This window comes from Panthera tigris, chromosome B1, assembly GCF_018350195.1.
Source record: "Panthera tigris isolate Pti1 chromosome B1, P.tigris_Pti1_mat1.1, whole genome shotgun sequence".
NCBI classification, from domain to species: domain Eukaryota; kingdom Metazoa; phylum Chordata; class Mammalia; order Carnivora; family Felidae; genus Panthera; species Panthera tigris.
This window is the reverse complement of record NC_056663.1, coordinates 110383165-110408861: the sequence shown is the minus strand read 5'-3', so window position 1 is coordinate 110408861 and position 25697 is coordinate 110383165. Positions and strand designations below refer to the sequence as shown.

Genomic DNA, 25697 nt, shown 5'->3' with positions numbered 1-25697 from the left:
ACTCACAAGCTATGGGATCATGACCTGAGCCGAAGTCAGACGCCCAACCGACTGAGCCACCCAGGCGCCCTTCCCCTTTTTTTAAAAATTTTGTTTTAATCTTTATTTATTTTTGAGAGAGAGAGAGTACAAGTAGGGGAGGAACAGAGAGAGAGAGGGTGACATTGAATCCGAACGAGGCTCCAGGCTCTGTGCACAGAGCCTGATGTGGGGCTTGAACTCACAAACCACGAGTTCATGACCTGAGCTGAAGTCAGACACTCAACTGTTCAACCGACTGAGCCACCCAGGCACCCCGAACAGGGAGGAAGTTTTGAAGAGAGGGGAGAGGAAAGGTCTGAGCCAGGTATGCCCCCTCCCATCAGATAACTCATTTCACCTTTAGCAAGAGAAGGAATTGAGGGATGAGGAAAGTGGCTAACAGTCAGGCTACCCCAGGGATTCGCAGCTCTGCCTGCACATTGAATCACCTGGGGATATTAAAAGAAATCAATGCCTGCGTACAATTCCCAGAGAGTTCAATTTAACTGGTCTGGGGTGCCATCTAGACATCTGAACTTTTTAAAGTTCCCCTAAGAGATTTTGTTTTTGAGAGAGAGTGCAAGAGGAGAGGGACAGAGAGAGCGGGGGCTCCACACTAACAGCAGTAAGCCTGATGTGGGGACCGAACTCACGAATCCCAAGATCATGACCTGAGCCGAAGTCGAAGGCTCAAGCGACTGAGCCACTCAGGAGCCCCTCCCTTAAGTGATTTTAATGTGAGGCCAACATTTTTCCTTAACAATAAATATAGTTGGAATTGCCAGATTTATGTGACAGAAGCAGAAAGTGACAAAGGCATCAAGAATGGGTTTTTTTTTTAAGTCATTACTTGGATGCACTGTGGGAATTTAAATTTTTTTAATGTTTATTATTTATTTTAGAGAGAGAGAGAGAGAGAGTGCAAACAGGGGAGGGGCAAAGAAAGAGGGAGACACAAAATCTGAAGCAGGCTCTAGGCTTTGAGCTGTCACCACAGAGCCTGATGCAGGGCTTGAACTCGCAACCTGTGACATCACGACCTGAGCCAAAGTTGGTGGCTTAAATGATTGAGCCACCCAGGTGCCCCAATGCACCGCAGGAATTTAAAGAGTCAAGCGAGAACATGAGGGGATTGGTTACACAACAATAGTAGGGGTCGATGGATTGTGTGGATGTCCCTGAAGGGTTGCAGAATTGTTGGAGTTGAGCTACTGAGAAAGGCAGTTAGAATAGTAGATAAAGATCAGAGAATCAAATGGTTAAGTTGAGATTCCAACTGGGCTGTTATCAAAATTTTAAGTTCTAGGCTATGACTGACCATGGGAGTCATGAGTATCATAGTCATAGGGACTAAGGCTTGGTGTAGAGCAAGATCACTGGAGATAAAGAGGCTGTGGCAAGAGAGATCAGTGTGCTAAGTGAATCATCGATGTGGATTTTGAAATGACCAGTGGTGACTAGAGTGATAGTGGCCATCACAACCTGGAAGAGACTAAGGCATGCAGGCCCCTGGTTCTCAGGGACCATGAGATTCACTAGGATCCTGGGCAAGTGGTCATCTGTTTTGAAACTGCTTTCTTTTTCTTCTAAAAGACAGCCAACTCCATCTATGGTAGATATGAGCGAGAGAGGATGAAAAGCAGGGAGAGATGATTGAAAATGCTATCTTTAGGTATATAGAGAAAAAGATATGCAACTATTTTCCAAAAAGGACTTGCATGTTCTACTGGTAAAATGGAAGATCAGTGAAATGTTAACCAGCCTTGGGCATAAACCTTAGGAAAGTTCGGTTCTTTTCCTCACATTTCAGCGGGTGGACAAATTTAGAGCATGACATGCTTGGTCCTCCGTCGACCTTGAGTAGTCCAATTGGACAGGTTCTACTCTTACTCTGCTTTCCTTATTGATGTATAACTATGCAGGCATCATCATTTTTCATTTGTTTATTCTGCTAATTCCTCACCTCAGGACATCTTCCCCCACTTTCCCCTGCCTTTTTCCAATCTCCCAATTTGCTATGCAGCAATAATTTCCCTTTCCACTATTCCTGCCAATTGCAATGCCAGATGGCTTCAGTTCTGAGTCCCCTCACCCAGCCCCCTAGAGAACAGCTGCCATTGTCATTGCTGCAAACGCATCATGGCTTTGAACCCATAGCTGGGACCCAAACTTGATGCTCAGCATCGGGAGGGGCTAGCACTAATGCAAGGAACCATGAAAACGGCACACACTTTTCCTTGCTGCTGTTCAGCAAAAGCCCTTAGAAAAAGCTCTTTAGCATTTTTTCAATCATCTGTGTATTGAAATCTCATTGTGGAGTTTAATTCCTTTACCACCTGACTCAGCTTTCTAGCCGTGAAGTTCCCTTTGTGCCATAAACTCAATTAGAACCCCATATTTTCCATTCTGAAAACAGATGTGAAAAAACAACTGTGGGGCTGTTGCACACATGCACGCACACACGCACACACTCATTTGTAAGCCTGTCTCTAGAAATCCAGCACTCTCTTATCTACATCCACATATTTTTATTTAAACATGATCACTCAACAAGAAAAACACAAGTTGGTGGCTATTTGAACAATCTGACAGCCCTTAAGTCAGGCTCTGAAGAAAGATAAAGGAATAGAATTCCTGTTCCTTTTTTTTTTTCCTTGAGTTATCCTATGTTGATTCCAACAACTAAAATTCTGCTACTGTGAGATTGTCTAAAAAGATCATATTTTTGAGTGCTCTGTGATGGCAGGTCAGTCATAGGCCTACAAACCCAAACAAAAGAACCCTGAATCAAATTCCATGTAGACCAATATGCATTTCAAAGGCACTGCCCATGTAGGCAGTGGGTTAGGGTTTTTGTGTTGTTTTCTTTTTCTTTCTTTTTTGGGGAGTGGGGGTGGGGGAGGGACTCTCTTTCATGTTAATCTAATTGTGCATAACCCAGGCACATTTTACCATGTAGGGAAACTTTCTCTTTTAGTGTCCTTCCTTGCCACACACTCTGGCCTCCTTTCATTACCCTCCTCCTGAAGTCAGAGTGCTCCCGGGGCGTACATTTGGGGGAGATTCCCAGGATGGTGATGTATTCGGCGTTGCCGCTGAGGAATTTACTATCCCTTCACTTGGCAGCAAATGAAAGTGGGTATTAATTTCTCAGAGTGCTGGTAGAAATGCGAGAGAGGGGCGACAAGAATGATACCCACCTAAATCTGTATGTAGTGCACAGCATGCCGAGGTTTCAAAAGAGGGAGAGAAAAGACAATGGCAAGAAAGAAAAGATTCTCCTGAGTTGACTTCTCTGCATTTTGCATCGTTAGGTTTTGGAGAGAGATGCGAGAAGCTCAGCCCCAAACGGAGTTAAATTATGCAGCTGTGGGGATGCCAGGTCCTCCAGAATAGGATGCTTCGTTTAGATTTTCCACAATGCTATTGAAGTGCTTATTTTCCTCCTGAAGAGACACAAACAGATGCAAACTTCTGTAAACACTTTAGAAATGAATTCAGTGAGTTTGGCCTCTCAGCAGTGCTCAATAGCTGACAGAAAAATGTCTAATTAGTGCAAGTGGAAATAATAGGGCCACTTGGATTCCGTCCATCCTCCTCCAAGTCTACTTTTCCAAGGAACTCAAAGGGCCTTTGTCTGGCAGGTCACCCTCTCTCAGGCTTTTGTGCTCCAATCTATTAAGAGTAGAAGGGGGAAAAATAGATTAGGCAATGTTCTCTGCTCAAATATATGGCGTGTTCACGCGGGATGCAGAATGGGGTGTTTGCAGCATCAGTTTACAGGTGCTTGGGGAGGGATTCCTCCATTGGCGACAGCCAAAAGCAACTCGCACGTGCTGCGAAGGCTCCCTTTCAGGAACCCGCTTTCCTTCACCAACTGCCATAAAGCCTGCTCATTTTCCTTTTTTTTTCTCAGTTTCAAGCAACATCACTCCTTAGAGTTGGCGAAGAGAAGAAAGAGATTAAAGGAAATTAGAGGCTTGGTCGTATTCTGAGATGAGCCTTATAGATGTTATACACATGATCGATTATTTCCTTTTCACTCTATTGAAAGTTCTGCTGACGGTTATTTTCAGAGCCTGTCTTTTCTTGTTATTTTGCCATAAGGAGAAAAGGAGTGCATGAACTCACTTCTTTTTCCTATCCCCCCCCCCACACACACACACAGTATTCCCTGTCATTTATTAAGCACCTACCATGTGCCAGGCCCTGTGCTGAGCATTTGACTCACATTTCCTCTAATCCTGATACAGCAGTGAAAATAAACATTATCCACATTTCACAGATGAAGTCTTTGAGACTCCGAGAGGTTAAGTAATTTGCCATTGACAAATAAATGCCAGCTAAGAACAAATTCAGATATCTGTGGTTTCATTTCAGACATTATATATTTTTTAATCTCTAGAAGTTTGATTTGGATCAACTTTTACATCTCCCTTGTATATTTTTAACTCTACCTAATTTTTACTCTACCTTCTGAAACTTACAAAATATAGTTATAATAACTGTCATTTCGAGGTCGGTTTCTATTGATTTATTTTTCTTTGCAGTTTGGGCTTTTTTTTCATGCCTGGCAATTTTTGGCTGGATGCCAGACATTGTAAATTTTACCACATTGGATGGTGGGTATTTTGCAAGTCCATAAACACTTTTTTTCTTAATTGTTTAAGTTTTATTTATTTGCTTTGACGGAGGGAAAGAGAGAGAGAGCACACGCACAAGCAGAGGAGGGACAGAGAGGGGGGAGAGAGAGAATTGTAAGCAGGCTCCATGTGGTCAGTGCAGAGCCTGATGTGGGGCTCAAACTCAGGAACCCTGAGATCATGACCTGAGCCAAAATCAAGAGTCGGACACTTGACCCGCTGAGCCACCCAGGCGTCCCGCCTGTAAATATTTTCGAGGTTTGTTTTGGGACTCAGTCAAGTTAGGAAATTGCTCTTTTTCAAGCTTGCTTCTAAACTTTCAGAGTAGACCAAGAGCCACTTTACTCTAATTTTAACTCACTATTGAAGTGATGCCCTTCTGAATACCCCATGCCCTGTGGACAACAAGGTTTTCATTTCTGATTGGTGGAAATATAAGACCTACATGAAGCCTGGGGACTGTTTCCTCTAGTCCTTTTAGGTAGCTCTTTCTCCAGCTTGGTGTGGTGCCTTTCCATGAATGAGGTCTCCTGAAAACTTGAAGGACCTTTTCAGATCTCTGGACTTCTTGCTTTGTGCTCCTTTCTCTGTGAACTCTGGCCACCTTGACCTACCCAAACTCCTAGAAACTCCATCTTTCCAACACAGGAAGACCACCTCACAGAAGTTACTACTGGAATTGCAAAGTGTCTTTGCAGCTCAGTGTGAAGAATGTCCAGCTGGAATAATTTCTAGCTAATCACCAAATCATCATTTGCTCTCATGGCACCAACTTTAACTAGAGAATTTCAAAACAGTGACCGTGAAGGCCATCTCCCATAAAGTTTCTTTTCTTTCTTTTACTTTTAAATACATAACAAAAACACTCTTTTCAATTGTTGTGGGGGTTTTTTGTCCCTCCCCCCCCCCCCGTTAGAATTTTCTCATCATAATAAAGGATATGGTTTCCTCAGAGCTACTGTTTGGGTTCAGTGAGTGATGAGTGTAGCCCTAGCTCCAAAGACCCAGTATCCTATGCCCAGATCAAGCACTGAGCAAAATCACCTTGATCAGACTATAAGGAGAAAGCAGAAGAAAAACTGACCTTTTAGACATTTGAGTTCCTCAAGTGTTGGCCAAGGATATGGAGAAATTGGAACTCTGTTCACTGTTGGTGGGATCGTAAGATGGTGGAATCTCTAAGGAAACCCAGCCTGGAGCTTTCTCAAAAAATTAAAAATAGAGTTACCATATGACCCATAAATCCCACTCCTGGATATATAGCCACAATAATTGAAAGCATGGTTTTGAAGAGATATTTGTATGCCCATGTCATTAGCAGCACTGTTCACAATAGCCAACAGTTTGAAGCAACCCAAATGTCCATCAACAGATGAATGGATAAACAAGGTCTGGTACATATATACAGTGGAAAAATTCTGCCTTAAAAGGAAGGAAATCTTGTCACATACTATAACATGGAGGAACCTTGAGGACATTATGCTAAATGAAGCCAGCCAGACACAAAAGGACAAATACTGTATGATTCCAATTATTTGAAGTAACCTAGAATAATCAAATTCATAGATATAGAAAGTAAGGGGAACCTGGGTGGCTCAGTCAGTTGAACTTCTGACTTTGGTTCAGGTCATGATCTTACAGGTTCATGAGTTTGAGCCCCGCATCAGGCTCCCTGCTGTCAGCATGGACCTTGATTCAGATCATCTGTCCCCCTTTCTCTGCCCCTCCTCTGCCTGCCTCTCTCTCTCAAAAGTGAATAAACTTAAAAAAAAAAAAAAGTAAAATGGTGGTTACAGGGACTGGGTTGTGACAGGGAAGAGGAGTTGTTTAATCAGTATAGACTTTCATATTCACAAGATGGAAAAGTTCTGGAGATCTATTCCACAACAATGTGGATTAACACTAATGAACTGTACACTTAAAGATGATGAAGATGGTAAATTTCATGTTACGTATTGTTTACCACAATAAAAAAATATTTTTAAAGATGCAGATTTGGGTTCTTGCCTGACCCTGACCCTCTGACTTTATAAATTTGGAAAGTTACGTAACCTCTCAACTTCAGTTTCCTTACCTTACTTAGATTTGATAGTTACTCTAAGTTTAACTGGGCTAATGCACGTGAATGTTTTTCATAAACTGGATGGTGCTACAATGATGGAAACCATTTTTGTCAGAGAGGTAAGGATTGAGAATCACCCTTGGAAAATAGCCTGTCACTAAACATTGCATCCCATGTAGGTAAACAATCACCCTAACGCTGAAGTGGGGCACCTACGAGAAGGGAGAACAGAACTAAACATTGAGCATACACCGAAGTGCAACCTCGAAGACAGGGAACCCACTGTGGCTTGCTGAGTACCCTGCAGGATACATAGTCATGAGCAGGGTTGCAGAAGAGTGCTGCACTTTCCAAGCAGACCTGTAAGGAAGCCTGGAAGTGGAACAGGCTGCCAGTTGTGCAGGGAACAGCTGAGGTTGCAAACTCACGGACTCTATCACGTACACCTCGCATAGGAAGGACTCTTGATCAGGGACAGGCCTTACTGAACAGAGTAAGGCATACATAACACCATACATTTTCCTTTCCATTTGATTTACAGTTTCTGCATGTCAAATGACTGACTTGTTCTTGCTTCAAGATTTGTGTTTTTCAGATTGATGATTTACTTGACAATTCTCAATAGAAGTTTTGAGCATTGCAGTTTTAGTTCGGGTTTTGTGTTTGTTTGTTTTTTTTTTTTTTTGGTTGGAAAGAACAGAGGTTCACTCAAACATATTCACAAAATGGGGTGTACATTATTATGAAAACATAATGGAACAATAAAGGAGGCCTGTAACTCTAAAAATGGCCCTCATGAAAAGGTAAATTTGGATTCAGAGCCATCATTCTTCAATCTTCACTCTGCCATTGCCCATAAATATGACTTAGCTATATTCTATTTTCTGCTTCTTTCTACCCTTCTATATTTCTTAGTTCAGATTTAAAAGTTCATTTTTTCAAGCCAGGCCACAGAGTCGTGGGGCTGGGTACTCTTGGGTTAACTTTGAGCTGGTGCATGGGTGGGGAAATGGAGTCAAGGGCAAGTAGCAAAATGCATAGCTATTTCAAAGGCAGGGACCCTGGGCAAAGCAGTTTTCCTCAGAAAGGGTTATGATATATCAGGCAATAATTAATGTTGGGATCTTTGAGAGGATCCAGGATTCCTTCCCTCCTGGATTCTGAGCAAGCTGAGAGAGAAAAAAAAAAAAAAAGGTAGGCAGAATCAGGTTAAACATTACTTTTAATTCTGATAAAGACTAAATTGAAAGACATAGCCTCAGGGGCACCTGGGTGGCTCAGTCGGTTAAGCCTCTGACTCTTGGTTTCGGCTCAGGTCACGATCTCATGGTTTTGTGAGTTTGGGCCCCATGTGCTGCCAGCACAGAGCCTGCTTGGGATTCTCTCTCTTCCTCTCTCTCTCTCTCTCTCTCTCACCCCCCCCACCCCGTCTCTCTGCCCCTCCCCGACTCGGGCTGTCTCTCTCAAAATAAACAAATAAACTTAAAAAAAAAAGAAAGAAAGATATAGCTTCATATTAGAGTACAAGGGGTCTGCTAGCTGAACCCCTAAATTATGTAGACATCCTCATTCAATCACAGAAATTACTGAGGCAAGCAGAACACCACATAAAGGGTGGCTTTCTAGATTAGACTTATGATATGAAAGAGCAGAGAATCCTGTTTCCCTTAGACACCTGTTCCCAAGGAAACAAAAGAGAGAGAGAGAGAGAGAGAGAGAGGAGGTAAGCCAGACATGCCCAGTTTCTTCTTCCCAAATTTACCAGATTAGTCATTCCACCTCCCCTGGGGCAGAGTGGGTAAAGAAAGAGGCCAGGTGTGCTACAGTAAGTAAGCTCCCTTCACGTGGAAAAAAAAAAACATCAAAAGAAGACATCGTCCCCCCTAAAATATGGCATCAATACCACAATGAGAGCAGTGATCAATTTTAACAAAAGGATAAATATAAATGCAAATTATCACTTTCCAGACTTCATAAACACAGCGATAGCTTAAAAGCTTTAATGAGTTGAGAGCATCAGCATGAAAATAGAGGGCTTATTGTACTGGTTATTGGTAGGCTTTACCTGATGGATGAATACCTATAAATACAAATGTTATTTTCTATATGCAGTGCTATAGATAAGCACACCAAAACATATATGCCGAAAGCCAAATCACATGAATAAGCACCATAGATAGAATTCTGGAATGGGCCAGATATAAAAGTTTAGAACAGTTTTACTCATAGATATACAAGTATCAAATTACAACTCTGAAAGCACTGTTCCAAGCAGATTTTGAAAAGCAGAGATTATTCTCTCCCAGTTTGAATGTATCCTCTCTTACCTTAAATTTGTTAAAGTAGGGGTGCCTGGGTGGCTCAGTCGGTATCGGCTCAGGTCATGATCCCATGGCTGGTGAGTTCAAGCCCGCGTCAGGCTCTGTGCTGACAGCTCAGAGCCTGGAGCCTGCTTTGGATTCTGTGTCTCCCTCTCTCTCTGCCCCTCCCCCACTTACACTCTGTCTCTCTCTCCCTAAAGAATAAATAAACATTTTTAAAAAATTTAAATTTGTTAAAGTAAATCATGCTTCAGACCAGCAACTCTAACAACATTGATGACATATTTGGTATTTATGGCATCACTGCAAGTATCAGATAATTGATGTCCAACTCCTGTTTTCTTAAAATACAGTCGGTGCAACATGGGACTTGAGCATGTGGGATTTAGACCTGGACTTCCTGTGTTCAAATCCTCCCTCTTAGTCAGAGGTCATGCGACCTTGGGCATGTTACTTAACCCCTGTGAGTCTCAGGTTTCCTGCCTGTTAGGATTGTTGTAAAGAGTGAGTGAATTAGTACATGGCATGCACTTCGCACTGTGCCCAGTACCTAGTTTTTATCCAAGAAATGTTAGTACTTTGGATTATGTAGCAGTGCTTCGTGTAGTAACATCGTGCTAGGAAAATAAGCAAGGCTTTCAGGGCTTTATATGTGAGTTCACATGCTCAGAAAACACAGCTTGATTTAGTTTAGTAAACGGAGAAAGTACTGCTGGGTGGGAAACTCATTTATGCTAGTAGCTACAAGGCTTTGAGTGTCTTTAATGTAACACCTCACAAGACCAAAAGATGATGTTTCCCATAATTCTGCCTCATTTATCTCATTCTTTATGTTACACTTTCATTTCCTGCCTGTTTTCTTCTTTTTCTTGTTGTATTCATTAACTACATATAAATCAAATGTTTAAAATGTTACCTAAAATTTTGTATTTCCTCTTAATTACAATGTAGGCATTAAATGAAGCAGAGTGTGGTGAATTGATGTGGAACCCTCTTCTAGATGTTACCATGACTGAAAGAACCAGCTAGCATAACAATATGTGTAGTGTAATCTCATTTATGAGAGAGAAAAGGAGGGAGAAGAAGAGAAGGGGGGGGAGAAAGCAAGGCAAGACAAGGAATCAATTAATGCCTAAACACACATAAAAGGGTAGAAATTTCTAGAAGGATCGCTCTGACACCATTATGAGGAAGAATGCGAATGAGCTTGGGGGCAAGGAGGGTAAAAACTAATGTAAAGAGTCGACTAAGGGGCACTTTTCATTTTTACCTTGTGTTTGAATTTTCTAATAACAGGAAATATGCATTTAGCACTTGTATAATTTTAGAACCGTAGTGGGGGAAATGAAAGAAATTATTTTCTGTCCCAGTTGAATTGGATTTTTCCATTTTTCCATTATTCCATTTCCAAAAAATTTATTTTTTTTCTTTTAGTTCGGCCGCCCAAGAAAGTATGTTTCTCCCCCTAGTTCTAGGTTTTCTTGCTCTTGTTTCAACAAAAACACCTAGAGATTAAGCTTGGTGTCACGGCTGCCTTCTTTTTGCGCCGGGCGCGGCTTCTGTCTGGTTCATGACGTCCCGTGGATGTCCCTCCAGGCGTCCTTGAAAGCCTCCATCCTCGCCCGCGACTGCGCCACGGCTGCTGCCATTGTGTTCTTAAGCGACCGGTTCCTGTACGGGCTCGACGTGTCGGGCAAGCTCCTGCAGGTCGCCAAAAGGCTCCACAAGTTGCAGCCGGGAACGCCAATTGCCCCGCAGGTGGTCATTCGCCAAGCCCGACTCTCGGTCAACGCAGGTAGGCCTCCTCCCGCCGGCCCGGGACGTCCAGCCGCGGGCTCGCCTTCCCTCCGGGGCTACTTGACTTCCGCGGGGGAGTGCGGCGGGCACCCGGGCCCGCGGGCCATCTTTTCAAGCTGCGGGCTCTCCCCGCCCCCGGCCCGCGATGCCCTTCCACCCGCCTCTTGCCAGCACAAAGGCCCTGGCATAAAGGGTTTCAGAGCCAAAAGCGGTAGAGAAAATTGTGAAAGGGTGTGGAAAATACTAATTGGAGCTTTTGTCTTCTAACAAATCTGTCCTGCTGCTTTCAAACAGGGGTATCTGAATTGCTATACTTCTGACCAAGAGCCTTTAAAAAGCAGATTAAAATTCTACTATTTTCTCTTAGTTCTCCTGTCTCCTTTCTGCAGGGCCACTTGACTATGCTAACAATAGAGCTGACAAACCCACTGAAGTAATTTGAGGGTTTTTTCCATCCCTGGGAACACCGGTACAGTACCTGATTAGGCCTTAAAGTATCTTTTTTTTTTTCCTTCTGTCACTTTGAATGAAATGAAAAATGAGGCTGACATTCTAACTTAGGATGTAATGTAGAGGGGGATTGGAGGGGAAAGAGACCTGCTATGCATTACAGTGAAGTTTACTTCTATAGAATTTTTGAATTATTTAAGTTACTGATAACCATGAGGTTTAGAAATGTGTAGCCTGCTATTCTCACTTCTAAGAGTGAAAGAATAAAGGACAGAAGTAGAAAGCAAGTTGCCCTTCCCGGACTGGCTCAGTTTTTTAAATTGATTTTAGCTATTGTTGCTGTTTTTAATAAGCCTGGCCTGCAAGGAGTTAAAATATCTTTACTTCACTTCCTTTGAAAAGGAACTGTACTGACTATACTAAATGGGACAATTGTTGGATGCAGAGAGGCACAGAGATAAAAGGACATGAGAGAAATGGGCTTGTGGAGGTTAACTTTTCAAAAGCCCAAGTTCATTCACTTTCAAGTTCTTGCAGCTGTGTGTAAATTGTGTCCATGTTGGTTACTTTTCTAGAGTAACTGCAGAGACGGAGTGGAACTTAGGAAAACTTCCTTCCTTCCAAAATCCCTGATCTTGGACATTTTACAGTGTTTCGAGTTTATAATGTTTGGGGGATGAGGAAAACCTAGCAACTGATGTTCCTTCTGATGGCATCAGATGGCGATGATGTGTGTGTGTAGCACTCTGTGGGGAGGACAGAATGATGAAGGCCGGGCGTGCACAGGCAGACTTCCATATTGGTTCTTCTCAGTTGGAACTTGGAAGAGTTAATGTGACCTCGTTTCTGGTATACGGAATTGCTATGGTGGGACATGGAAATTGAGGTCAAGTGGTAAGCAGGCCTGTTGATAGCTTTGCTTTACACAGCCAAATCGAACTTTTCACTGGTTCATTTTGTTGTTTCTCTCAGGCTTCCAACTATGATAACAAGTAAGCCTAGATATCGTCATGAACAGTATGCTCCTCTGTTCACATATTGTACACCTTAGATAAAATCCTAGATCTTACTCCCCAACAGTTGGGTTGTCTTTTCCTCAAAGAAACTACCAAAAGAGCCACAAGAACACAAACACAGCCTTGGTTAAGTGAAGACAGTAAAACCTTGGTTTGCGAGCATAATTTGTTCTGGAAATAATGCTTGTAATCCAAAGCACTTGTATATCCAAGCAAATTTCCCCATAAGAAATAATGGAAACTCAGATGATTCATTCCCCAACCCAAACATATTCATATAAAAATGATTACAATACTGGAATAGAATACAAAATAATAAAGAAAATACAAAATATAAAGAAAAACAAATTAACCTGTACTTACTTTGAAAACCTTCATGGCTGGTGTGAGGGAGACTAGAGGAGGGTTACTGTGTAGGATGACTTTCACTATCAGTAACAGAATCACTGCTATCTAGCGGCTCCATGGAATCTTTTTCTTTTGATGCAACTTTAATAAGGAACCTATCCAAGGACACTTGCTTTTGCCTCCTTTTGAGGATTTCGCTGAAATGTGACATCCCACTATTGTTAAACAGATTCTTTGTTCACACGGCTACAGCCTTATTCGGGTGGTGCTTTTCTGTAAAATTTTGCACTGCTTCCCATATTTTACACATCTCCCTAATCTCATTTGAGGTGAGGGATTCCTCTGCCTTTTTTTCCTCCTCCTCTGCATACGAGACAAGATACAGACTTCTTATAAAATCTTGAAGTTTTGGCCACTCGCATACCTCATTTGACCTTCTCCACGATTTCCTTCTCAACTTCCACCATAATCATCTCCTTCTTCTTACCACGTTTCTTTTCAAACCTTTTCTGCATGGGATCCATTGTATATGCTCGCATGGATGTTGACTACAGCACAGCATTAATAAACTCTTGTCATATACCATATTTAATGTAACTGGCAATAAGGCAGCAGAGGAAAGAGTCTATATCTGCAGGCAGCCTGACCTAGAATGAAGCAAAGCATTCCTAAGCTTACTCTTGTATGGAAAAGCAAAGGACTGTCCATAGGTGCTTTGAAGTGACAAATAATACACTATTGCCAGGTGTGGGCACCTTCCAGCGTTCTGATAAATCACGGATTTCTGCCAAACACTGCAGTCTGAGACCCAGCATCTGACCATGGGAGAAGATCACCCACAGTTCCGCAGAGAGAGAGAAGAACCATTGGCTCAGTTGTGATAATGTGACATTCTACTTGTATTGCAAGACATTGCTCATTTATCAAGTTAAATTTTATTAGAAATGTTTGTTTGTCTTGGGGAACACTCGCAGAGCAGGTTATTTGCAATCTTTTACTGTATTTGTGAATTTCTGCCCTCAAACAACTCTTGAGCCTCCCCCTACACCAGATGTCTCAGAGAGAGAGAGAGACTTAGAGTAGGGGTGGTATCCTGGTAAAGAAGGTGCCATGGAAAGGGGTCTCCATCCTCAGCACCTGGGACTCTTGGGTCAGAAGAGTGAGATACCTATATGATATTATAAGGAGTAAGGAAGAGGAATAAAGGTAATATGAGGGGACAGCACGGCCCTACTGTTACCCTTCCTGATATCCACCCAAAACACATTCCAAGGGTGGGGGCATTTCAACATGTGGGGTTTCAGAGGCAATGGAGGGCATCGTGAGCCTGCTCAGCTCACTCTTGCCTAAAATTAGGAGGCCAAACCTTTTAAGCCATAATTAGAGATAAAGGTTAAAATTTCCAGTTCCATCAACCTGGAGCAGTAAGCAAGCATAGAATCTTCTCCCATTACATAAATATTGTGAATAATTTTTTTTTTAAGCGCTGGAAATACAGAAAGTGTTCAAAGTTATAACAGTAGACTCCTGCTCATGACACTATAGCCGGAGCGGTTTACACTTGGATGTGGTCCTAGGGGAAGGGACTGTCATTTTAATCCTCATGCAAGGACAAGAGACAGCACCTTGGGCCTATGTGAGGAGTGAAATATTTACATAAGGCTGGAATTCTTAAAGGTGTGCACAGCTCTGTGTGGGGACTGAACAGCTCTACCAGCTCTCCCACAGAAGTGGCAAGGAAGCTTGCTCTCTGCCCAAGCTCTGGGTAGAGGCCAAAAAAAATCTCCCCAAACAAATGAAAACCCCAAGACATGAGTGTGCCAAACATGAGTATGGAGTCTGAATTTACCCTACCCATAAGAGAGGGAATCCCCCAAAGTAATTAACAGAAAAAAAAAAAAAAAACAGTTTAGTACTTACATTTTGGGGGCCCAGCAGAATATCAAGTACAAAACTATGCTCTAGAGAAACATCCACAGTCCAGGAGCATAGGAATTCCACAGGAGACTATTACTTGCTGAAGATGCCCTCGGATTAAACTGTATAAGCAACGAAGGAAATGAAACATGGGAGAGAAGAACAGTGTGTACAATACACAGGAAACATGACACTCCAAAACAAAATATAAAAGTAGGACAACTTAAAAGACTCATATGGCTTTTTTTTTTAATTTTTATTTATTTATTTATTTTGAGATAGAGTGTGTGAGTGGGGGAGTGGCAGAAAGGGTGAAAGAATTCCAAGCAGGCTCTGTGCTGGCAGCATGGCCCAACATGGATCACGCTTGAACACACAAACCGTGAGATCATGATCTGAGCCAAAATCAAGAGTTGGATGCTTAACCAAGTCACCCCTGTGCCCCAAGACTCATATGACTTTAAAAAATCATATGTTTAAAGAATAGAACACAGGGGTGCCTGGGTGGCTCAGTCAGTTAAGTGTCTGACTTCGGCTCAGGTCATGATCTCATGGTTCGTGGGTTTGAGCCCTGCGTCGGGCTCTGTGCTGACAGCTCAGAGCCTGGAACCAGCTTCGGATTCTGTGTCTCCCTTTCTCTCTGTGCCTAGCCTACTCTCACTCTGCCTCTCTCTCTCTCTCTCTCTCTGTCTCTCTCTCATACTCTCTCTCAAAAAGTAAATAAACAAAAAAAAAAAAATAATAAAAAGAACACAACAGGAAAAGAAAAGGATTCACTGTTTTTAAAAAGAACTTAAGAGAACTTTCAGGAAAAAAAAATACAGCAATTAAAATTAAAAATCAGTGTGGTTGTCAGAAAGTTTAGTAATTGGTAGGAAATTGCCTACAAGGCAGGCACAGCATATAAGTTTCTTTTTTTGTAGCTACAGGCTACAAGAGTGCAACCATACAGTGATGGCTAGAAAGAGCCAAAAACCCAGCAGCTCTCCCAGTTGGCGGTGATGCTTCCCGAATTTCAAGTGCTGATAAGGACACCACCTGCCAAACAAGCTGCTTAAACTGAGGTGAATTCAATAAAATAGATTATTAGAAAAATGAAAGGAAAAAAAAAAGAGACATAAAACTTTAAGTCCAAAGTATTTGTTATTAGGTTGAAGAGTCACAACATTACTTTGGCAAAAGATAAAAAAAAAAAAATTTCTAAATGTTCACTCTCCATTTTTCACTTAATCTCATCTCAGACCAATGATAAAAACTCACAAATGGCGGTGCTTCCCAAACTTTGATGAGGCACCTGGAGAGCTTACTGAAAATGCAGATCCTGATTGAGTAGGTCTGTGGCAGGGTCTCAGAGTCTGCGTTTCCAACCAGCTCCCAGACAACACTGATGCTGCTGTTCCCCGAACCTCACTTGACCAGCAAAGGACTATCCAAAGACTCTAAATATGCGTCCGCCTGCTCCCGGTGAGTGGTAACAACCTCCCAGTAAAGATCAATTTCCTAGGCCAGTTCTCAGGTGTTCCATCCCCCTAACTGACCTACCTGAAATGTGTTCCTGCAGCAGGTCAAACGGCGGGAGAGAAAATGATGGACCTGGGTGTTGTATTTAAGGAAAATCCTGAGAATGAAGCATGTAGAGTTAGGTGGATGCAAATATGAAAGCGGCATTTTAAAAACTTGGAGAAATAGAATGTAAAAAACATAATAGGACTTCTGGGAGAATTGACTGGAATCGAAGGAAAAAATGTGTCTTTGAGCAGAAAAGGTGGGCCCAACCTTGAGCAAAAAAATTTTTTAATAAAAAATCACCCAGACACAAAACTACAGAAAATCAAACAATGAGGAAATCTTAAAGGAAACAAGAAAAGACAGATTATTTATATGGGAACTATATTTAGACTGAAAAAAGCATCTTATCAGGAATAAGAGTCCAGAAAACAATGAAATCTACCAAAAAAAAAAAATTTGAGAGGAAATAGCTTTTCAGCCTAGCATTTTATACTCAGCAAAAATCATCATTCAAAAGTGAGGACAAAATTCACATTTTCAGACAAAGACGAAAAATAATTATTATTCTCAAGACATCTCTCTCACGCACACACACATTAAAGAACGTGTGTTGTTAAGGAGGAAGTTGAATCCATACAGATTGAGTAGGAGATTCAAAAAGCAATGGTAAAGAAAGAATTGGTAAGTGCATAGGTCAAACTAACTAAAATCAAAATAAAAGGAAATTATATGGTAGTATCATTTACATAATTTATCAGGTGCAAAAATCTTAAAATAATATCAAATTGACCAGTATTGTATTAAATTAATAATAATACATTACAGTAAAGGAAGGCTATTATCTGTTTATTCCAGAAACATAAGGATGGTTAATGTTTAAAAGTTGGTCCATTCACGGGCTCCTGGGTGGCTCAGTTGGTTAAGCATCATACTTCAGCTCATTGGGATCTCGCAGTCTGTGAGTTCAAACCCCACGTTGGACTCTGTGCTCACAACTCACAGCCTGGAGCCTGCTTTGGATTCTGTGTCTCCCTCTTTGTCTTCCCCTCTCCTACTCATTCTCTCTCTCTCTCTCTCTCTCTCTCTCTCTCTCTCTCTCAAAAATAAATAAATAAAAAATTTCTTTAAAAAAATAAATAAAAATTGATTCATTCAGGGTTGCCTGGCTGGCTCAGTTGGTAAAGCATGTGACTCTTGATCTTGGGGTCATGAGTCCAAGCCCCACATTGGGTGTAGGGCTTACTACAAATGGTAATGATAATAATTGACTCATTCAATTCACCTAATGGACAGAATAAACAAGAAAACTATGTGTTCACCTAAAATGATGTGAGAAGTGTTTTATAAAATGTTAACCCATTTAGATTGAAAATACAAACTAGAGTTAGAGATGTTATTGGTCAGCTTCCAGTCAGGAGTCAGAAACAACACAATAATTTGAAAAAGGAAAATTCAGTATAAAAGAGTTATTAACTATATCAGGAGATTAATGAGGGATTGGCTAGTAAGTAGTAAAGAAGACTCTGAAGAATACAGGATAAGCAGTTATAAGGAGCAGCCACTATCCCTTATACTGAAAGCATATGAGAAAAAGTTCACAAGTGCACAGCCAGGCACACCAGGGCCGTGATCCAGGCCTTGTTGGAGAAGGCACAGCCATGGCTCACTGGATGGTAGAGAGGTCAAGGAGTTTCCATGCCAGCAGAACTCACTGGAAATCCACCCTCCGGGGTGCCGAGGGACGCCATCCACAGAGAGGTGCCACCACAAAGCAGCTCTTATGGAACACCAGGGGGAAACATTCATGGAGCCGTGCCTCACTGGCAGGCAGCACTCACTCCACTGTGAAGTCACCTGAGAGGATGCTGCAGGAACCTGCTGGCTGCTGGGTGCCACTGACCTTTGAGGAGCCAGGTGCTGGAGAAGCCACCTGTGTTGTAGGAAGAAGGCACAGGAGAAGCCAGGATCGCTGCAGGAGGCAGGCATTGGAGAAGCTGTATGCACGGCAGGATTCTAGCAAGAATGGCACACTACATGAGGAAGAGAAGCATCTTCCCCTTGCAGTGTCTCTCCATCCCATCTTTTTTTTTTTTAATGTTTATTTATTTTTGAGAGAGAGACAGACAGAGTGTGAGCAGGGGAGGGGCAGAGAGAGGGAGACGCAGAATCAGAAGTGGGCTCCAGGCTCTGAGCTGTCAGCACAGAGCCCGACGTAGGGCTCGAACTCACAAACTGTGAGATCATGACCTGAGCCGAAGTCGGACGCTTAACCGACTGAGCCACCCAGGAGCCCCCTCTCTCCACACCATCTAATGACAAAGCTGGCAAAGGAGAAATATTTACAAGGTCCATTCCCATTATTGCAAAGCAGGCAATAAAGGATGAATTTGAAGCTGAAAGGCAATAAGCTGATAGCTGCACAAGAGGGAACTTCTTAACCTGATATAAAGGAAGCAACTGGAAACCTTTGGCAAAACTACTGATGGAAAATTAGGAATATTCCTTTTAATCAAGTCGAGAAAAAAATGCATCTTGTTATCACTTCTGTTTGATCGTAAACTGGAAGTCCTCCCAATGCAATGAAAACAGAAAAAGAAATGAGAAGTATAAAGATTAGAAATGAATAAACACGATTAGCAGGATTTGTGCACAGTGTGATTGCCCACATAGAAAACTTCAAGGAATACACAGATTATTAGAATTAAGACATTCAGCAAATGTGGCGAATACAAATCGATATGTTTTAAAACTACCCATCCTTATATATCAGCAAAACCTAATTAGAAAACATAACTTTTAAGAAGAAAGATACCTTTGGTAAAATTTATTTACATAGGTATTTCAAGTTATTGCTCTCTTTCCAAACATTGGAATGAATAAATTTTAATCAGGACCTAACTCATGATTTCAGAAAGTGGTTTTCCCCTTCTTTCCTTCCTTCCGTCTTTATTTCCTTCCTTCCTTCCTTCCTTCTTTTCAATAGTCTTGTTCACAGAAAGAAGACACAATGTTTTACAATGGTTTATCTTTACTTTTCAAGCCTTATTCTATATGAATGAGTGTGTGTGTGTGCTTGTGTGTGTGTAAATCTAATTGCCATTTCAGATACTGTGCAACTTCCCATCTCACCGATTCCTGGAAATGTCATCTTTCTGTTCACTTTGGTATATGATGTCGTTATTGCTGTTAAATTTTAAAATAGCATGTTTCCAAGAGAGGTAACAGTGTGTTAACCTTAGAGCTTAAACTGCTAGTAGTATTGAAGGCACATGTTCAGGTACTAATTGTGTGGCATTTGGTTGCTTCTTTTCAGGGAAACTTTTAAAAGCAGAATATATCCTGAGCAGTCTAATAAGCAACAACGGAGCAACAGGTAAGGTGCTTTCCTATCTTCACAACGACCTTCACCTGCAGTCCCTTCTGGAGTTCTAGTTTACAAGCACCCGAATGACCTAATAGCTGCTGTAGACTAGATGTCTCCAGAACTAGCTAGGACTGACTTTGCCATTAGTGAATGAAGTGGCTTTGGTCAAGGAGCTTATTTCTCTGTGTCTTCATTTTCTGTAATTAAAAATGAAAACAAAACAGAACAACCAAAGCTCCTAAACTTCTGGGCTTATTGTAGAGTGTACTATCTAAGAACAATATGCTGTTAAAGCAGGTAACTCTATGGGCCTCAGAAGGGGCTCAGTAGTAGCCTTTAGGAGAATTGTAAATGGAGATAAAGTCTGTAAGTTGAGAAAAATATATTTATGGCTTTATGTATTTAAATGGTTTGGAAAGTAAATTTGATTTTGCTATGTATGTACTTTCAGAAAAACTTATTTTGAAATGGATTTCTTTCAATATTTAATCATACATGAAAGGAAGCAAGTACTAATAGTTGGGCAACAAATCATTTATTCCTTCAGATATCTTGTCTGAAATTCTGGGCGTTAAAGACAACAAGTGTCCCAGTAAGTTGAACACAACCTCCAGTAGACTTTTAAGCTCAGTCTGCTTGGATATAAGGTCCCAAGCACCTTGAAACTTGTAGACATTCCAGTGGAGAGGCGGTTTGGAATATCGATATTGACCACATACCCATCATTTGTGTCCACCATCACTAACCTATGATATACACACTTCCATCTTCTACACCACATATGCAGACACACACACACACACACACACACACACACAGATTAAAAGCTGGGGAGAAAATAGGGTGATGTGACAGAGAATCAAGGGGGTATAGTAATGAGTTTGATTCTGTTTTTGGTGTTTGACCACTGACGGTTTTCAGACTCCAGCCTTCTGCCACCCACTCTGTCCCACAACTGGACAGGCTGGGGCAGGGGGGAGGGTTGCTTTTTGGTTTGTTTTAAACCTACTCAGCAGTAAACCAGGCATAGCTTGTGGGAGACTTTACCCCAGCCCACACCCTAATCACAATAAAAACCAAAGCCACTCACCACTCTTTTCACGCAAGTCAAATGAACCAGTTTGGTTGCCTGTCTCCTCTCCTCAGAAAGACTCATTATGTGAGTACTAAATCTTTTCATATCTTGGGGTGTGTATGTGTGTGTGTGTGTGTGTGTGTGAGCACGCATAACCATCAGTCTCAACCTACAAACTAAATTTTGGGTGGATGGGAAGGATACCACCCTCCATTAGGCAACCACAAGACAGTGGGGTAGTACTATGGTAAATCAATCTGGGGGGCTTGGACCCAATAGCATTGAGGCTGAGACCTGAAGTAGAAGGAGCTGGTCTCCTCAGGAACCATGCCATGGCAGAGCACAGTCAGTTGGGAGACTTGGAGACCAGACAGGAGTTCAAGTGAGAACTAGGATTCTCGGTATTCACATACAAGTTCTGTGAAGGCTTGTATGTTATAGCAAGGAGTTTGGACCTTTCTCAATGTAGAGAAGAGATCGCTTCTCAAACGTGTATCACATGTGCTCATGAAGGCTTCGGTGAAATTAGTTTCTTTTTACCAGGCTCTTTACTTGATAACTAGGAGCTGAAACTACTTTTCTTTTTTCCCTCTTTTGTTGTAGGTACCTGGCTGTACCGAAACGAAAGTGACAAGATCCTGGTGCAGTCAGTCTGCATACAGATCAGAGGGCAAATTCTGCAAAAGCTAGGTACGGTCATCAAACATTCGCTGCTCTCAGGGCTCATTTACAAAGTCTGGCTACGAGATATTACTGTGGAATTTTCTCATTGTATCTGGTTCAAATTGCTAATCCTCACTTAGTTTCCTCATCGAAAAGAAAATGACATTTGAGATCCCAGGAGTGTTACGAACATTAATAAAACAAAATATTTTCTGTTGAATTGTGTTAAAGAAATGTACAGTTGTACACTGTGGTATTAACCGTAGGATTCTTGGTAATAATTCTGGCATCTGACTTTCAGTTCTACAGGACTCTATATGATAAGAGGGACACCTTATTCTAAACCACCCTGACACCTTACCCATTCACTCCTCAGAGGGCATTCCTCAGGTTGTAAGGCAAAATTTATAGAATGCTTTATTTTTTTTTTCTCTCTTTTAATGTTAAGGGTATACCTTAAAAAAAAATGCCCTTAAAGCTCCCAAAGGATGGTTAAAAGGAGGGAAAACAAACAAGGAAAAAAGATAATACGGCCAGCAATTACCAAGAGCTCTGTGGTAATAGGCTCAGAACTGTTAGACCTCAGGTTCAGATGGGCCACGAGGCAAGTACACCTGAAATGCGTAGAATGCTAGTTGTGCTTTAAAATGCATGGCCCTACCCTGCTGTTTATGGTCCATCAGGCCTGAGTGGCTTGCCAACAGCCCACGAAAGGGTCTCTGGCACTGTCCCCACAGACAGGGCAACCTGGTCATCAGAGGTTCCAAGGAGGGGTCCTGAGGAGGGACACAGGGCAGCGGCTATGCTGTCAGCTGGAGGGAAGAAGGAGCTACTGGGGAGCCGCTGGGGGCCCTGTGGGCTTCTTAGACTGTCCCCAAGCCCTTTGCTCACCTGAACGTGGAAGACTTTAAAAAACAACAAAAAGGAAAAATAAAAAGGAGCTGCAGGTGCTCAAATAAATTACTTAATTAAATAAAATGCAAACTAAGGTGTTTGAAAATGTTAGCATAGAATGGTAATTATTCTTGTAAATACTGTATTTAATTATTTTTATGTTAATGTAGTATTATATATGATATGTAATATTTTTTACTGTTTTCCTGTGAAAGGGAAGCATTATCTGTATTAAATCAGCTGGAAAAATATGTTGCTGTTTTTCCAGCAGATTGGCATTTGCTGATTGCTCTCAATCTAATCCAGCCCTAAATTTTCCTAACGGGAGCCAGTGAATCTTCTTTCTGTATTAGTTTTCAAAAGTATTTTCTAGCACAATGCACAGATACTAGCAGTTTGTCTCATCTCTCTCCCTTTTTTTTTCAGGGATGTGGTACGAAGCAGCAGAGGTAATATGGGCCTCAATCATAGGGTATTTGACCCTTCCTCAGCCAGATAGAAAGGTGGTTTATCTAGTGCTTTTTTTCCTCTCCTATCCTACATTTGTCTTTGGATGATTATCTCCTTGTGGCATGATGCAGTGTATTGTTTATCAATTTTATTGGTCCTATTTTTATTGATTCTACATGGGCATAGGACCACGAACACTTGGTAATTTCCTCTTGTGTCTTGCTCCGTCCCCATTCACAGCCAGAATCCTGGCATGTTTGTAGTGTTTTCACATTTATTTCTAACTATCTTTTTTTTTAAATTTTTTTAAATGTTTTTATTTATTTTTGAGACAGAGGGAGACAGAGCAGAGTGGGGGGGGGGTTGCAGAGAGACAGAGAAACATAGAATTTGAAGCGGGCTCCAGGCTCTGAGCTGTCAGCACAGAGCCCGAAGTGGGACTCGAACTCACGGAGTGTGAGATCATGACCCAAGCTGAAGTCAGACGCTCAACCGACTGAGCCAAATCTATTTATATTTTTATTTCTATTATTCACTTATCCATTTCTTTTATTATATATTTAGCCTTTGCCTGATTCCACAGCAAAGTTGAGATAACCAAGCTGCTTATATGTAAAATCATTTTCCCTCCGTTGAGTGAGCAGACTCCAATTAATTGTTTATGTGGCGTCTTTATCCAAGAAATTTGAGAGGCACCATTTGCTTTCCTACTTAATGTTTTCATTCTCTGTACCTCTGTAAGAGTATTCTCCTCATTAACTGGAGCACTGGGTTATCACCTGTATCAGCAATGCCACCGCCTACAACCCTTTTACCACACAGACAGAATGGGATGCGAGGATGCATGCTTGGGCCAATCCTTTAAGCCTCTAGCAGTATGAAGAAGTTAGTGTTGACAGTCCAGTAAAGCCCAACTAAGAAATAGCTGTGTTTACGCTCAGGATCTGATGATCTTTCAAGCCTGTGGCATCCAGTTTAGAAGTATTTCCACTGTCAGAATAACAAGAAGGAAGAGGAGGAGGAGGGGAAAGAGGAGGAGGAGGGAGAGGAGCAGGAGGAGGGGGAAGAGAGGAGAAGCAGAAGCAGCAACAGCAGCAACAATATTTAATATGGAGGACTAGTCATGGCCTTCAGGCCTTGAGATGAGACCAGTAATGGACCTTGAATTCCTAATCTGTGTTCTGTTTGTATTTTTCTTACAGGGTATTTCCACATCACTAGGTATACTGGCAGACATCTTCGTTTCCATGAGCAAAAGTGATTATGAGAAGTTTAAAAACAATCCACAAATTAACTTGGTAATTATCACTTGGTCCAGAATGGCATCACCTACAAAACTGCCAACGTTCTTGGTGCTTGGTTTATCAATCTCATTCTCTTTCCGGGAGTCAGGGAGCACAGTGTCTCCCCTCTTCAAGTAACATGAACAGTCCTGGGGACAATTTCTATGGTGTCCTATTTGGCTTGATTATCTTAGCACTTAGCACAGTACCACACATACAGAGGGTACTAAAAAAATTAAAAATGACAAGTAAAAGAATGAATAAATATCATCAAAGTGATAAATGCTTTGAACCCCACTGATTTCTTTCAGAAAGAAATCAGAAAAATAAACTGAGGTCCAGACAAATTAAGTGACCTCTAATTCAGATTATCACAGAATTCAGTTTCCACACTTGGCCCATCTCAGTGATAAAGTAAAGGGATAACAATTATAAAACTTTAATTACCCTCTGTTCAAATCAGAGCATCTGTCACTTGTCTAGATTCTTATTCTTAATAATGAGGGTTACTGGGGCGCCTGGGTGGCTCAGTGGGTTAAGCATCCAACTTCAGCTCAGGTTATGAATTCACAGTTTGTGGGTTTGAGCCCTGCGTTGGGCTCTGTGCTGATAGAGCAGACCCTGGAGCCTGCTTCAGATTCTGTGTCTCCCTCTCTCTGCTCCTCCCCCCCACCCCCCCCCAACACTCATGCTCTCTCTCTCTTTTTCTCTCTCAAAAAGCAAACATTTAAAAAAATTTAAATAATGATTACTAATTTTTATATATTCCTTTATGATTCAAAAAGTATGTGAGTGTATGTGTGTGTGTGTGTGTGTGTACACAAAACCCTATGAAGTAGGTAGAGCAAAATATATCATTCCGATTTTAGAGAAAAATAAACTGAGGTCCAGACAAATTAAGTGACCTCTATAGTTTGCACACTAGGTAGGAAGGAAACTAGGAGCAGAACTCAGGTTTCTGTCCAGTTTGGAGCATCAACATAGACATTGAGCTGCTCTCCTGCACTGCACTGATACTGAAATTATTTTTTTAAGTTTATTTATTTTGAGAGAGATACAGCACAAATGGGGGAGGGGCAGAGAGAGGGAGAGAGGGAGAATCCCAAGCAGGCTCCACGCTGGCAGGACCGAGTCCAATGCGGGGCTCAAACTCACAAATGGTGAGATCATGACTGGAGCTAAAATCAAGAGTCAGATGCCTAACAGACTGAGCTACCTGGCACCCCGATATTGAGATTTTTTTTTTTTTTTAATTTTTTTTTTCAACGTTTTTTATTTATTTTTGGGACAGAGAGAGACAGACAGAGCATGAACGGGGGAGGGGCAGAGAGAGGGAGACACAGAATCGGAAACAGGCTCCAGGCTCTGAGCCATCAGCCCAGAGCCCGACGCGGGGCTCGAACTCACGGACCGCGAGATCGTGACCTGGCTGAAGTCGGACGCTTAACCGACTGCGCCACCCAGGCGCCCCGCCGATATTGAGATTTTTAATAGTATCACAAAGATTGGCATTTTTTGTTAAATACTAAAGTGACAATAGTAACCGTACTTAATAGTAATGAGTGTGGCATAAGAAGGCTTGCAGCTTGCTGCTGACAATCTGAGTTTTAACAAAATGTTGCTTGTGCTGTCAGACCAACACACGAGAAAAGGGTTATATCTCTAGTTCAGTAAAGTTGTCTCTGATGACTGTTTAAAATTGTAAACTGCCAGGGCACCTGGTTGGCTCAGTCGGTAGAGCATGTGACTCTTGAACTCAGGGTCATGAGTTCAAGCCCCACGTTAGATATAGAGCTTACCTTAAAAAAGAAAGGAAGGAAGGATGGACAGAAGGAAGGAAGAGGAAGAAAGGAAGAAAGAAAGAGAAAATTTTTAAAAAATTGC

At 41.7% G+C, this 25697-nt stretch overlaps 1 protein-coding gene across 5 annotated transcripts in view; it reads left to right on the top strand.

Annotated features, from left to right (window-relative positions):
• The window catches only part of ALPK1 (alpha kinase 1), a 129630-nt gene that overhangs the window by 89236 nt on the left and 14697 nt on the right, over positions 1–25697 (top strand). For all 5 annotated transcript variants that reach the window (XM_042984027.1, XM_042984025.1, XM_042984029.1 and 2 more), the window contains 5 exons: positions 10644–10842; positions 19398–19457; positions 21127–21213; positions 22507–22583; positions 23733–23828. In XM_042984027.1, the coding sequence (XP_042839961.1) occupies positions 10644–10842; positions 19398–19457; positions 21127–21213; positions 22507–22583; positions 23733–23828 (519 nt within the window). The remainder of the gene's footprint in view (positions 1–10643; positions 10843–19397; positions 19458–21126; positions 21214–22506; positions 22584–23732; positions 23829–25697) is intronic.